Below are 15,277 nucleotides of genomic sequence, written 5' to 3'. Positions count from 1 at the left end.
AAAGTAAATTCTTCAAATCGCAAGTTTTGACTAATAAAAAGTTGAAAACCCAAAGATTTTCATAAAATATTGTCAATCCTCACATATGAGACCCAAAACCAGCAAATGCTTGGCATTTTTTCTTGATGAACAACTGAAATAGCAAAATATATAATGAATTCTAATCAATTTTCTTTCAGTCCACGAATCAATCACCATCAATTTAGTGTTTCAACATTATACAGCACTGAATGTATTGATTTCATGTGTTAGACTATATCTTAATTAAAACCTGTTCCATCATATTTACAGTATGCCTTCAGGTCTGACTTTCAAACAACACTGTGGAATGGCCTGAGACAAGCAAAAACACCAGATAAACCCTCTATATGAGGCTTCAGAGGCACCAAGCTTTGCATACAGAGACACAGAGAGAGTTGGAGGTCACATGCATTCCATGCTGGGACCCACAGGCACATACTATACCACTGTGCCAAAGGTCAGAGGTTAATGGTAATATCTCACCCTTCCCTGGCCTCCGGGGCCATGACTTTGAGCTGTTGATTAAGCCTAGCATTACTCACAACCAAATTACCGCTTCGCCCACCCTCCCACAAAGTCCTCAGCACAGTGTCCCTCCATCTCCATTTGGTAAACCGTGGTTTAACAAGGCGGAAGAACGCGGAGGAGGGGGAAAAGTGCTAGCAGGTGTGAGTGGGAGTCAGTGGCCAAGGCTCAAGACCAAAAAGTCGACCTGTGGTAGCCGCACCCCCTGGTATGCCGTGCTTCCACTTCACGGCACACGCACGCCATGAGCACACATGCATGCCAGCACCCAGGCAACAGTGTGTAGGGATGTTGGCGGGGGCAGGGCTCTCATTGACGGTGGGAGAGCTCTATCCCGCTGTCCGTGTTTACAGTCTTCAAGGTAGGGGCGCAGAGTACTTGTCTTTCAGGTGGATGATTAAATGAGTGGCACAACAAGAAGTGAAACAATTAGAATTTCTGCCTCATTATCATGGTAATCTTATCAGTGGGATAATGAGGTATTAATGGATATTTAATGTGCATCTCATAACCCAATCCCTTGGAGAAAACACATAAGGAAATCGCTGTAAATTCACTTAATGATGGAAAAGTCCCCCAACGCCATATTCCGAAGAATGAAAAATGGTGGATGCAAATGAGAAGGAACCAAGGTCAATAAGACTGCAGGGACTGAGTGAATGTCAGAGAGAGAGGGAAGGATAGAGAGATGGGCAGGGGGAAGGCTGTGACGAAAAAGGCTGAGGCTGAGGAGATGGGAAGATGGGGGTCTGACTAATATGAGGACTCAAATATTCGATCTACAGCTGGTCTCACATTAGATGAACCGGTAATCTTTATTACGACCTGTGTTTACTGTCATCGTTTTGGCTCAACAGAGTGCAGCAGCTGAACTTACCCTCCACTATCTACTGAAGATGTTTATCTTAAATATTAGCACATCGTGATTATGCATGCTCTTATTAGCTACAGTCACTGTGATAATACAAGCTAACTGCAGGATATGTTCCAGAGTCATGTACAAAATAACTTGGTTTGCCCCCAGAGTCTATTTTCATCAAATCCTATCAATTGGAAGATAATTGCATATTCAGGCAAATCTAAGAGTCAGTGGCGCTGAAGGAAACTTTTTGCTTCATCCTCAAACTTCAGAATCAAAAGATGAATATTCATAACGGTACTCTAGTGCTTTTTCCTTTAATTACAAAAGAATAACTACGGATATAAACTCAACTCAAGTATCATTTAAAGTTAGGATTTAGTGGTGAAATAGGAAATTGCATTACAGCAATGACAGGCCCCAAATTTGAAACACAAAAAGACTAATTCCACACATCGACAAAAACACAAAATGCACAACACTTTATTGTTCTAATGATACAGCTCTAATATCTCTGTTAAGTAATCCTGGGCAGCACCAGCATGGCGTGAACAAAGTGGCTGAGTGGAGTGATAGTATCGCTCTTGGATTTAACACAAAGAAAATGAAAGAAATTGTATTTGGTTCACAATCTGGCTCTCATAAAGGTCCTGTTGTTATCCATAATAAAAAAAATCAAGCAGATAGTTTCAAAGACAAACTGTTTGGTCTTTTTGCAAATTCAAAGAACTTATTTTCTCTGCTGCTTTCAGTCTTCTGGGCCAAGTAGACACATCTTTTGTTTTTTACTTCTGTAGTTAGTGCTCCATAGTAATATAATACTGAATGGTACAAGTGTTTGTCTACTACTGCTGAAGTCAAAATTACCTCACCAAATGAAAATCTGCTCAAAGAAAGCCTGTAAAAACTGTATGAATCAGCTTATTATAATAACATATTAACATTATCTCTGAGCTCAGCCATGTCCTGAATAGTGAAGACAAACTGTACAAACTAGAGACACAGGGCTCATAATTTAATTTTAAGCTTAGACTAAAGAACTCTTTTGTATACCAGTCAATCCTAAAATTAAACATGGAGTTTAATCTCAGATCAAATGTATGTCGAAGGGTCTTGAATATTGTCTTAGGTATTTGTAATGTTATGTTAAGTGTTAAATATTTGTTTCTTGCTTTAATGTTTCTCTTTTCTGTGATGCTGCAAATGGAGCAGCTCATCATCATCATCACCATCATCATTATCAAGCAACTAGCAACACTGACCTACATTATTACTAATGCGTAGCAGCAATTGTGTTCTTTGTTGCTGTTCTGTTGTTCTTCGGTGCTGATGACAAAGATGGTGGTGATGATGATGGCAGCTTTGTTCTTGATGATAACAGTAATGATTATGGTGATGAGAGTGACAGTGTTTTACAAAGCTGCCTATTATGTTGATTTTGTTTGTTGGTGATATATACTGTACTATATACTAACTATATGTTGTTTAATTGAGATTGTTAAGTTGTACCTTAATATTAATGTGTATTTAGATCAGTAATTTATTCATTTATAATTGTGATGTCACAGAATTCAGATGATTGTTTTCCTGAGCCCACAACAGCTAAAGTTACTTTCAACTCAGATAGGCAGGAAATGGGCTTTTGAGCTATTTAAACGCTGAAACGTATTTCATTTCATCTTTTAAATCATAGAAAACTATCATGAGGAAGTGCATAGCAAGGTCCACGCATGTGTATCAGAGGTGCCATGTTCACGTCGTGCATTTCTTCATAAAACCTGAGCTGAAATGAAGACCTGCCTTTTGATGCTATTTCACCCACAGACCACAAGGTGATGACATTTCCCAAAATCTACTTACTGAACAGTCAGTGAAGATCTCTATGTCCATCTCATACACTGTGTCATGATCACACAGGCTGTTCAGATCAATCAATTTGCTTAGCAATTTAGGAACTGAATGTCTACAAACACAGGTAACAGCACCCTGTGGCCCACCTGCTATTTCCTGCAGCCGATCTTCATCCATGTTGGGGTCAAAGTCGCTGCCGAGCACATCAGTGCTCCAGGTTTCGCTGACCGTCTCAGAGATGTCCCGATCATCCGTCAGACCCATCATGTCTCTGATCTCAAACTTGCGTAGTTTGTCATCCAGGTTGTCCTGAGTGGTGGCTGAAGGAGACATTCAGTGTGTTAGACCAAGGCTGCTCATGAGTGTCTTTCTCATCATCCATCTGTTCACAAATTTGCTGTATACATTTTTTGGCAACATTCAGAAACACACACACCTTGTTCATGCTCTAGAAGCTGTAGCGCCTCCACCCCGTTGCTCCCTGATGGTCCGGCTCCCAGCTCAGAGACAGACTCTCCCTCCAGGTCCAGAGATGACACAGAGTTAGAACGATTGGATGGACCTGAGGGAAAAAATAAGAACGTACATACACAAGGTACCAAGATCAGTAAGTAATTCAGTCAGCTGTAAACTCATAATTCAGTTTTGACCTTTTGATCTTTATACTGGAGTATAATAAAAGTTAGTTGCATCATTCTCCTTTACTTGTTTTTGTCCATACAGCCCTGGCTCTATTCTAAACCGCCTACTACATACTACCGACAAACACAGTATGCAGAATGTAATATGTATTTCATACTGCTTCTCATAGTAGTATCCAGTATGAAACTGTTACTGTTATGAAACTGTATCGATTTATTTTGCAGGCCAGGCTTAGCTGGTTTCTGGATTTGGAAAGCAAAAGTAAACAACAGGATGGCTAATACCAAACCATCACTACTGTGTCTCATTTCAACAATAACAGGCTGTTGTGACCTTTCCAGCGCCAAGTTATCATACTGTCCCTTCATTAGATCTTTTTGGTCACCTTTATTCAAAGATAAAGAGTGGGAGAAAGCACGGGAAATCTGTGATAAATACTATGTCCATAACAAGTTTAAGAACGTGTCATTCAAGATTGTACATAGTGGGACACAGTCAGTGAGGCAGACTGGTCCAGTGCATAACGAAGATTTTTTCAAACTCAGTACAACTTCCGGGCAGTTTTTTCACACACTGCAGATTTAGCTTTTGTTTACCTGCTGCATACTAGATCCTACATTTTGGCCAAATCAGTAAATATTGCTAGCATAGCAGGTGGTTTCTGATACAGCCTGTGTGACAAGACAAAAGGGTAGATTAAGATTATTTCTTAATCAGAATGATGCGTTTCCCGATACCAAAAAGGAAAACACTTTTTACATTCCAAATTTTCTAATAATACTCTGAAAATATACATTTAACACAGCAGCAATCTGATTTTGTTATGTTTCAGGTTAACGTGTCATCAGACTGCAGACTGACCCTCTGAGATGCCTTCCAAGTTGTCACTGCAGAGGGAGAAGCGCAGGGTTTTGTCTGGTTTACCATGCAGCTTAGTATCATCAGCATGGCCTTCCCCCTGGGCCCCATCAGCCATCTGCAGGTTCAAAACCTGGAGAGCAACAGAGAAAGAACGTGCTTATATAAAAATATCACTAATGATTGGTTGCAAACTTGCTTTGCCATGAGTCATTTTTGCAAATGCCAGAGGCATTATCTCATTCAAAGATAGAAGAGGTGAGACAAGAGTCAGTTTTACATGTTGCAAAATATTACAAGCATACACAAAGCACAACTACATGCATGACACTGACACTGAGTCCTACTCCCCTTCAGTGACAGGAAAAAATATGACATTGAATTTATCACATCATCATCTCTCCTGCAAATGAGTGCATTAATTCAAGTCACATTACCTCATTCTCTGACATCATCCCAGGGACAGTCTGAGGACCAGTTCCTAGTGAAATCACCAGCACCTCCTCTGGCATCAGCTCCTGCAGGGATTCTTGGGAGCTGGCCTCTGCCTCCCCCTCCTGGGCGATGTTGGTACGGCTGCGGCTACGAGCTGCTGCTGGTTGGCCAGTTGGAGGGAATTAGTAAAGAACCACCGTTATTTTCTGATTGTTACATTCAAGGATGCTAAATAACAACATATGGTGCTGTGTTTTAAACCTAAAAATGTTGCTGGGTTAGGCACTACATTTAGGAATTCACATTTCACCAAACAACCAAACAGCATTTGTGAGAATGAAAAGCAGATAACCAAGACTGTCATCTGGCATGTCACACCAATGTGTTATAACTGCGATTCATAAGTAATGAGAATGACTTTAGCAGCTAATTTTAATCCCAAATGAGGCATAATTCACAATGGCTTTATCAGTTTTACAAAGAAAATGTCTTTCCTTATGTAGCTAAACACTGGTGTGACATTAAGGACGAGTTTATCTCTCATTTCTCAATGTTAGTCAGTAGTTAGTTCACAAATAAAGGCTAAGGATTTTTCTTTTAGCATGAAAATGTTTCTGAAAGCTGGTGATGGTTTTCTCATTGTGCACAGTTCACTAGTTGAGCCTAAAACTGATACACAAACACACAAAAGTACATAGAAAGCTTTAGTTGTGCCTCAAAACAAAAGATGCTATATCGACCATATTGTTTGAGAACAACGTCTAAAACACTGTACAAAAGTTTTAACATGAAACTAACTTCCCTCTTGATATTATTTGATGTGACCTGTGCTGAAATACAATACTCTGCATAAACTGACCAGCTTCCACAGTGTTTCTGGAATTAAAATGACAATGAAACTCAAGCAGAACATGACAGTCATACCACGCTATTGATGCGTTTGACATATTTCAACTCTTTGTTTTTGTGGCTGTAGCATGCAGCTTTGAATCTTTACTTCCATCCACTGAATTTATTCAAAACATTTGATTAAAACAACTAAGTACAGATACCATGCCGGGTACTCACTTCTCCAGTCATCTCAAGAAAATTACTTAAATACAATAAGAGAAATGTAACTATATCACACTCATCCTGGGTTGTGTTTCCTTCTCAAGTGTTTTATATAAACAATGCTTCCATTAAAGCATGAATAGGAAATTTCTATCACATAATATTCAATAACAACACATTAGGACAGTTTAAGAGATCTGAAACTGAAACCCTATACATCCTCCAATTCATTCACAAACACAACAAGCCAATATAATCACACGAAGTCCTTGATATTGCCACTAGTAGTGTAACGATGCGTCAATCTATCCATCTGGATCAATGCATCGAGTCAATGAGCAACGATTCATATCATCATCTTTAACACACGCCTTTATTTTGAAAGTCCCACGGTGTGTCTGTGACACTGTTTCTGTCCAAGCGCACTTCCTTCCTAAACATTCAAACTGAGCAAGTGCCAAGCAGATAATGGTGAGCAACAGCCAAGACGATGAAGATAAACCAGCAGTGTGGAAATATATGCAAACAATGCCATAAAATCCTCATGAAACAACCTGGCCAGGCATCCAGTAAGCTAAGCTGTTGGTCTTGCAATGGCAAAATAAGCTGCTCTGTCTCATTAATGTTACGCTGAAAAAAGATGCATGTAGGCTGAAATTCTACTGTGGTTTTCTGTCAGGATCTGCACTGACTGACTGACCAGCAGTAAGTAAGAAAAATTATGAATAATACATTCAACAAATTCATAATTTGTTCAGCTATGAGTAGAGGAAAAGTCTGCTAGCTGCTAGGCTAATATATGCAATGTAATATGCCATAGGCTTAAAGGGACAGTTTACCCCAAAATAAAAAAAAAACATATTTTTCCCCTGCCCTATAGTGCTATTCATCCATCTAGATTTTTTTTTACATGAGTTGCAGAGTTTTGGAGATATCAGCCATAGAGATGTCTGCCTTCTCTCCAATATAATGGAACTAGAGGGCATTCAACTTGTGGGGTTTAGAGCACAAAATAATACATTTGAATTTTTTTTTTAACCTGTGTTTCTTCCCAAAAATCATGACCTGGTTACTCAAGATAATTCACCTACTTTGTTGTGAGCAGTTTCATGTAGGAACGACTTATTTTCTACTAGAAAGAAAGCAGTTCCGGTAGAATCTAAAGTTGTACTTCTACTGCAGGAAAAGAAAAGAGTAATTCCTACATGAAACTGCTCACAACAAGGTCCATGGAGTATTTTGAGCAACCAAGTCATGATTTCTGGAAAGAAACATGACTACTGAGTTTCTCAGATGGACTTTTTGGCACTTTGAGCACCACAAGCCGAGTGCCATCTCGTTCCATTATACTGGAGAGAAGGCAGACATCTCTGCAGCTGATATCTCCAAAACTCTGCAACTTGCAAGTTGTGATGAGTGAATGCCATATTTTCTATTAAGAACACAACTACACCATCACAGAGCTACCATCACTGTAGGAAGAAACTGCAATACTGTCTCATTAACTTTAACCACAACTCAGGCACAGACCAGAAGTAGGAAAGGTGGAAGACAGATTTTTCCCCACTCTACCTGGTAATGAAAAGCCATAATCCGCTGAATGAGGAAGCAAAAAGGGAAAAACTTAGAAAACGAAATGAGTGTAAAAACATCTCTAGCTCTAATAATGAGCTGAAGCACTGTGCAAGGCAAAGCAAGCATGGTGAGAGCACATAGACGACAGCAGTGCTGGGTAAAAGTGGCGAGGCGAGGCGGGGAGGTTACTGTGCAGCTAAGGAGCATGGACTAGATGAGTGTTATCTAACACACCACTGGGTGAAAACAACAGATACATGGGTTAAGTTCTCTCCAGCTCACTAACATGACCGACAGGCTACCCACCAAAAGGGGTTACTAATGGAATGTGTGCAGACAGAGTGGTGGTTGTGGGGTCCCAGGATGTTATAGCGGCTAAGTGTTGTCCTGGTCATTCATTGGCAGCACGGGAGGAAAAGGAGAAGGACAAGGTGGAGAGTTGGAGAAAAAAAATACAGAGTACATCTCAGAATTGAAAGTATTTCAAGTATCAAGTCAAGATTGTGTGTATAAACGTCATATTTCAGAGAAGCAAGCACAAGTGGTTCATTTCTAATTAAGGGGGTGTTGCTACAGCATCATTTGTCTCGAGAATGCTAATGAAGGTAGTCTATGCATCTTTTCCATCCATTCCAATTAAATTGAGTTCATTTATATTTGGTAATTTAATTGGTTGTCATTTCTGTAATTGAGCCTCAATCCAGGCCATGCTAATTATCTTTATAACAAGCTGAGAAGAAGCTCATTAGCTTCCTATAAAACACAGGCCTTTCACTAGCCATCAGCACTCAACTCTACTTGTTTATTTTGCTTCTCATTAGACAAAATATTACACTTCAATTTTCCAGTTCCTGTTTCAAATTGTGATATTCCTACAAAGCAAAATAGCCTTTAGTTTTTCACATCAGAAGATTACAAGAGGTTGCATCACTTTGAGCACATCAATATGTCTAATCTGATAACCAGAAGACTGGGGATTTAGAGACGGCGGAGGTAGGTACCTATGGGGAGCCTGTTCTTCTTGTTGGCAGGAGTGGTAGCCGGAGAGAGCTGGGGGGTGTTGGAAGGAGTGAGCTCCAGGCTGTTACTCTTCACAGTTCGATTCTGGGGCACGTTGGCAAGCAGGGTCTCCAGAGCCATGTGCTCCTCCTCCCGAAGATGATCCCCCGCCATCACGCTCCGCACAAAGTCCACCTGTGCAAGAAGTGGAAGACTATATCCTTCAGACCATCACGATGCATAAATCTCTGGAAGTAAGGTTGTCAGAAGTATTTATATATCGATACTAAGTGCTCATTCAAGACCTCAGTTAAGTTCAGTCTTTATTGTCCTGCTTTAAATTTGGCAGACAATGTTCAGTGACTTTTTCTGTCCCATCACTGTGTGCAGGTTCTTAATAAACGAAAGTGGGGCCCGTGGACCATGGTTGGCCAGCCATGAGCTTCAATTAGGTTATGGCCTGCAATAAGGTTTTCTGGCTTAAAAAAATTACAAAAAAAAATAAAATAAAAATATATATTATATATATATATATATATTTATATATATATATATATATATATATATATATATATATATATATATATATATATACATATATATATTATTTTTGCTATTTTATTTTAATCAGTTAAAAATGCTCTTTAAGCAGTGCCCTGGTAGCTCACTTGGCAGAGCGAGCGCTCTGTGTACTGAGGCTGTATATGTACTAGTATATGTACTATATGTATGTTTTTTTAATACTATTACAGTAACAAAGTTTAAAATTCTTGTACTGTGACTCTAATTGGAAGTCAACAGTTATTCTAAGGAAGGGTGTGAGATGACAAGTTTGCACTTGCCAAACTCGTTGTGAATGTAAACTGTTGTTGGTACAAAATGTGGGATTACATATGGCTTTATTAGAGTTCAATGACAAAAGGCATTTGGCAATGAGTGTAGGGAAAGAAAGCCACACATAGCTTTCATACACAGATAAAGCAAATGGCATTTGAGCTGTCCTATGTCCTGACATAAACAACATAGTGATGCATATTGTATACTGTACACTGAAGTCACACTAAGGTCAGGAGGTAAGTTAATACATCAGGCTTTCCTAGTGCCACATTTCTGCTGTGTTTGCAAATGATTCATCTGCAGTTCGGGATGACTATCCAGCCTTTTCTCATCTATATGTAGGTTGTCTTGACAAGTTACTTAGAAGGATAAAGCTTTCACATGCTGCTATTGGCATTCAAGTAAAAGTGACTCATTTGTGTTGTTCCCTTTTTAAAATATGACCTACATAATAACAACTGAACTCCTAATTTATTTGTAAACACTGCAAAATGATGTAATGTGGCAATGGCTTAGGGAACAGAGAAACAGAAAAGTTACAATAGCAGTTTGTCACAGGGAAACTAAAAACAAGGCTGGCTGGAGGACGTGTGCAGTGACAAAATATTTGCTCAAACTAAGCCTAAAAAATGAATCACAGTATTGAATCAACATCCCAAGTCTCAATAAAAATCTAAATATTCTGAGCATTTCCAAAGGATGTCTACAGTACAGATTTGTATTGTTAGGTATTTGTGTTATTTTGTTGCCCACCTATACCTGACCTCTACTGGAAAATTTTAAGTAGCTGTAGGAGTTTCAAGGAAATATGCAAATATATACGGCACGGTGCTCCAAAATCATATCAAATAAGATACAAGTGTGGCAGTATTAGAATGGCAAGGTGTACTCTGTCAAAGGGGGCATCACACAAAAACTCAAACTTTTAAATAGTACTAAAGTTACATTTAGATAGCCTACCAATACGAGCAGCTGATTATGTGTAATATAGACCGCCGTCCTACTGAGGCCTTCAAGAAGGTTCATTGAGGACATGGGTGGCGTCTCAACCGCTCTTCCTCCAATAACCACGTCCAGAAAGGCAGCAACACAACTCTGCAGACAGAGACAAAGAAAGGCAAAGTCATTGCATTACAAGTAAGGCTGGGTAAAGCCACTGATGTCCCGATTCAATCAATATCCATTCTTTCAGTGATATTGCAGTGAAAATAACAATGTTGTTTGGACATGAACAAGATTCTCAGAGGACTAATGCTGTAAATTGTACAAGGAACCCTCTAACCTGGTGCTTAGTCCGTCAGTGGTCAATCAGATGGACCCAGAAACCTGTATACCTGAATGGCAGATTTTCACTCCCCTCACATAATGTAAAGCTCAGTTCAGACCCAAGATTCACAACAAGATGAAACTGTTTTCAAACATTGCAGCTCAACTCGACTGATGGCATCACCTGCGACTAAGCTTGTCATCTTGCCAGTGGCTGGTTTTAGAACACTTTTTGTTCAAACAGCGAGTCAGCTCATAGCAAAGTCAATAACAGCAGAGTTTTGGATGGAGGACAAAGAGGATCACCTCATCAATTTGTCTGAGGAACAGTTGTGTCTGTACGACACAGGACTTTAGGCCAGATTCAGACAGAATCAGGTGTTCTGCAGTGCTTTAGACGATGTTTATTTGAGCTGGGAACATAACCACTGAAAGAAAATCAGAAAATGTTTTATTTCTCTCATTCACCAGTTTTCTCCGACCTTTCTTGCCTGATCGCCCACAGATGAGTGCTGTGTCTCTTGGTCATGTCTAGAAGGGAACCCTTAATTTGCCAAACACTCGTGAGACCGTTAACACGTAAAATGATCGCTCTTGCAAGATCTTTCGCAGGTCCAGGGTTCCATATAACACAACCATGTCTGCTTGTTACAGAAACAAAAGTCATGCGCAGCTTTTTTTTTTGGTCCATGAGAAAAAACTCTGCATAAGATTTAACAAGGTTAAAGCTTTACGTATCCACAGGAATAATTAACAGATCAATCCTCAATTTTATGACTCGATATCAGGAGGAATATGTTGCACTTAGGCTGGAACATCACAACTAGATCACAATAAAACATCACACACCTTATCAAATTTGGACAAACTGCTTTTCCGCCTGGGGTCTGCATCATCATCAGCCATGGCCAACTGCTGCAAAAGCTGCCCCACCTGTGTAACAAATAGTGCAATATCAATCTACACTGTGGAATGATACTACATGTACAATGAGTATCAGAATCCATGCTGTGCCACTGACCTGCATTAGATTGAAGCGGGCCACTTCATTGATGGGAGCATCTGAGATGATCCCATACTGCTCTGGGTTGACTATAGCTGGGCAGATGAAGCAGGTCAGCAGCAGGTCTGTACACATGGTGCGCACCTCGCCCACCTCAAGGCGCTCCACACATGACAAAGTCTTGTACATCTGCGACACAATCCAGCGCAGGCTGTGGGGGAAGCAGTAGGTGTTCTGCTTCAGGTAACCAATAAACTTGTTGACCAGAGCTACCAGCTTGGCTTCGTTGGCCTCCACAGCCGCCTGCACCCGCTGTTTGTAACCCTCTGAGCCCTTCTCTCCAAAGCGCTCCTGCTGGGCTGGAGTGAGGCGCTCTGTCACCTTGGCTGGGTCCGTCTCCAGGTGGTCTTCATCCTCCACCAGCAGCTGCATAATGGGTTCGTGGAGGGTGGCAGTGAGGAAGAGTTTGGCTGAGTACAGGCCCTCTGAGAAGAGCTTGAAAAGGATGCTGAAGGCACAGGTTCCCCGTCGCAGCAGACGGCGAGGGTTGTCACTCTCCTTCAGTTCAAACTCTATCAGGTACCGCAACACCTGGGAGTTGGTAAGAAAGAGTGGTGCACTGGATTATAACATCACATCTCATTGAGAGGCTATTTGTTTTGCAAATGAATAACTCTAGACACAAACCTGTAACAGGTAGCTCTCATCCTCCTGCATGATGCAGTTGCCATAAAGTGAGGTGAAGACTGTATGGATGACACCCTGGGTGTGCTCCTGGTTCAGCCTCTCTCCTGCCACCAGACAGGACGCCACCAGTCTGGGGTTCTCCCTCAGCCTGGCCAAGAACTCGCCATAGATCGTCTCCTGGAAGCCCAGAGTCTTGTAGCCATCGACAAACTGTGTGTCTTCCAGCATTTTGGCATGTTGGCAGCATTCAGCTGGAGAGGCCTCCGCACTGTAGAACAAAGTTGTTTCATTGCTAATATAAATTACATATGATCTCTTGCACCAACAGCTATTATCATAATTTACTGAAATTGCTTCTAACTATGACAACCAGATCTCACAAACTAGGGCTGCACAGTCTGCACAGACACACAATTGCAATAAATTTGCAATATCCAAATCACAGAACCAAATTGTAATTTTTTGAAAAAGAAAAAAAATTAGCATTATAATGAGGTACTGCAGGGATGCATAGATGACCTTAGTATCTGTAATACCACATTAGAATTTACATCTTGAAATGCCACATCCTCAAATTTAAAACATATAGTGTTTGACTATACGCATTTATCATTTCAACTAAATATTTGCCTTCACCAACATTTCAATTATTTCATGACAGCAAACTGACTATTGCACTCTGTCATTTAGTTATAACTGCTTTCTGTTGAAAAATACCATAAGCTAAAATAATTAATCACAGGCACGCCTAACAGGAAACGCAAACTTTCAAAACTCCCCCACAATTTTTTTTCATTTCTGGTTGGGCACAGATCAAACAAGCAGGTTTCATGTGAGTTTCGAAAGTGATGGCAGATCTATTTATGAAAGATTCATTTCAGTATTTTTAAGCCTGGGCCCTATTCTGTACATATTTTTTGGATCTAAATGACTAATAGATACATCCTGTAGCAGCAAATCAGGTTGCAGTGTCTACAGTATAATCATCAAGGGCAAATGTTTCTGTCAAAATATGTCCAGCTCAGACTGATAGTAAAGTGTCTGACATTATGGAAAGGATCCCTACAGAGACACACCTTTTTGATAAAGAGCAAAATCATTTTTATTAAACCAAAAACAGTTATTTTACCTGGCAGAAGACAGGTTGCTCGTCTACCACTGCCTCAATCAGTTAGTTTGTTTTAACATGTGACTTTTGTGTTTTGATATCAATTAACCCTGCTGACCAAGGTAATCTACTAGAATTATTCCAAAACTTTTTGTACCTGTAGGGTGCAGGTTTAAAAATACCAGAAGTACCCTTTAACCTTAGAGAAAATCAGGCTAGCTGTCCTCAATTTGTCTGCATAGCTAGGCTAACAACATCCTGGTTCCAGCTCTGTCCTTAGTAATGCACAGCCATGGGATTAAAATCCATGTTCTCATCTCACTTACAAAAAGCAAGTAAATAAACATATCTCCCAAAATGTTTGAACTATTTCTTTAAAAGGCCAGCAAATAGGTTTGACCTGGTGAGAATGAGACGATCGAGGTTGATCCTCTGCTGCTTGGCGATCCATGCAGCCCGATACAGCCTCTCAGCTGTCTTCAGCACGTCACTGTTGAGCCTCTGGATGAGCTGCTTCTCTGATGCCACGTACAACCGCTCCTGCTTCAGGTGGTGGGCCAGAGTGTGGATGTCTGGCTTCACCATCTTCACCAGCTCACACAGGCAGAGAGCTAAATGACTGAAACACAAACGAGCAAGATGGAATGGAAACAGGTAAATGAGATGAATAATTTGACTAATTGTTTGACCAATGTCATATTAGCAAGAAAAAAGTTTCTTCCTATCTTGTGCCACCTGGACTATTGTTCAACAGTATGTTCATCTACATCCAAAACAAACCTTACAAAATTACAAATCACACAAAACAAGGCTGCTTAGACTTGTCCTGAGGTGCTCCCCTACTAGCACTGAAAGTTTGCACTCTTGGCCTGGCCACACTGGTTAGCTGTACTATTAATTGAAATGCCAACGTTTCTATTCGACCAAATAGTTTGCTGCAAGAGAACACACATACCCGCAACACCAGATTTGCCGGTAAGGGTTATATTGTGGTACCTAGCCCAAAGATTTGTTGAAAAACCCACTGTCATTACAGATGTAACAAATTCAAATAACTGACACTTTAATATCCACGTAATAAAAATAAATCAGAATTTAAAAAGATTATGAAAAGGGATTTATTAGTATGCTGATGACAGACTGAATAGTAAGAGTTGCTGGTTTCCAATATTTGTGTTTTGCTCCATATGAGTTGCATAATTCTCGTGTGCATTTTTAGCATATTTGTAGCATTCTGAACTTCTGGTATTTACTTAACAGTAGTTTAACTTGTCAGTTCCTTAATTTACTCTTTTGTAAATAGTAAAGGACCAACTAGTATCAGAGTTCATTACTTGAGTTATGCTGGATTTAAAAGAAACTGTATGTAGAGGAGAAGGAGGAAATGGTTCCCTTTTCTGTAAAGGTCTGGCTGAGCACAACCTCACACATGATGCTCGCGTCATGCAGGGGAATTCATTTGCATTCCATGTGCTTCACACACTGGCCCAACGACAACAGCAAAAGCACGCTTTTTCACAAGATTCAGGAGACGCTACATAGCTGAATATGCAAATGA

At 40.2% G+C, this 15,277-nt stretch overlaps 1 protein-coding gene across 4 annotated transcripts in view; it reads right to left on the bottom strand.

Annotated features, from left to right (window-relative positions):
- gapvd1 (GTPase activating protein and VPS9 domains 1) overlaps window positions 1–15,277 on the bottom strand; it is a 38,515-nt gene that overhangs the window by 16,818 nt on the left and 6,420 nt on the right. The window contains exons 2-12 of one of the 4 annotated variants that reach the window (XM_084727865.1): window positions 14,120–14,338; window positions 12,612–12,879; window positions 11,943–12,515; window positions 11,771–11,854; window positions 10,616–10,750; window positions 8,821–9,013; window positions 8,126–8,206; window positions 5,194–5,351; window positions 4,760–4,889; window positions 3,693–3,818; window positions 3,403–3,576 (exon numbers count right to left, since the gene is read on the bottom strand). In XM_084727865.1, the coding sequence (XP_084583991.1) occupies window positions 3,403–3,576; window positions 3,693–3,818; window positions 4,760–4,889; window positions 5,194–5,351; window positions 8,126–8,206; window positions 8,821–9,013; window positions 10,616–10,750; window positions 11,771–11,854; window positions 11,943–12,515; window positions 12,612–12,879; window positions 14,120–14,304 (2,107 nt within the window). In that variant the 5' untranslated portion in view covers window positions 14,305–14,338. The remainder of the gene's footprint in view (window positions 1–3,402; window positions 3,577–3,692; window positions 3,819–4,759; window positions 4,890–5,193; window positions 5,352–8,125; window positions 8,207–8,820; window positions 9,014–10,615; window positions 10,751–11,770; window positions 11,855–11,942; window positions 12,516–12,611; window positions 12,880–14,119; window positions 14,339–15,277) is intronic. The other 3 variants (XM_084727866.1, XM_084727867.1, XM_084727868.1) reach the window with 3 other exon arrangements.

The sequence above is a fragment of the Lutjanus erythropterus genome, chromosome 10 (genome assembly GCF_056507025.1).
Source record: "Lutjanus erythropterus isolate fLutEry1 chromosome 10, fLutEry1.hap2, whole genome shotgun sequence".
NCBI lineage: Eukaryota > Metazoa > Chordata > Actinopteri > Lutjaniformes > Lutjanidae > Lutjanus > Lutjanus erythropterus.
Note: the sequence above shows the minus strand (reverse complement) of the source record. Positions and strands in the feature narration are given on the sequence as shown.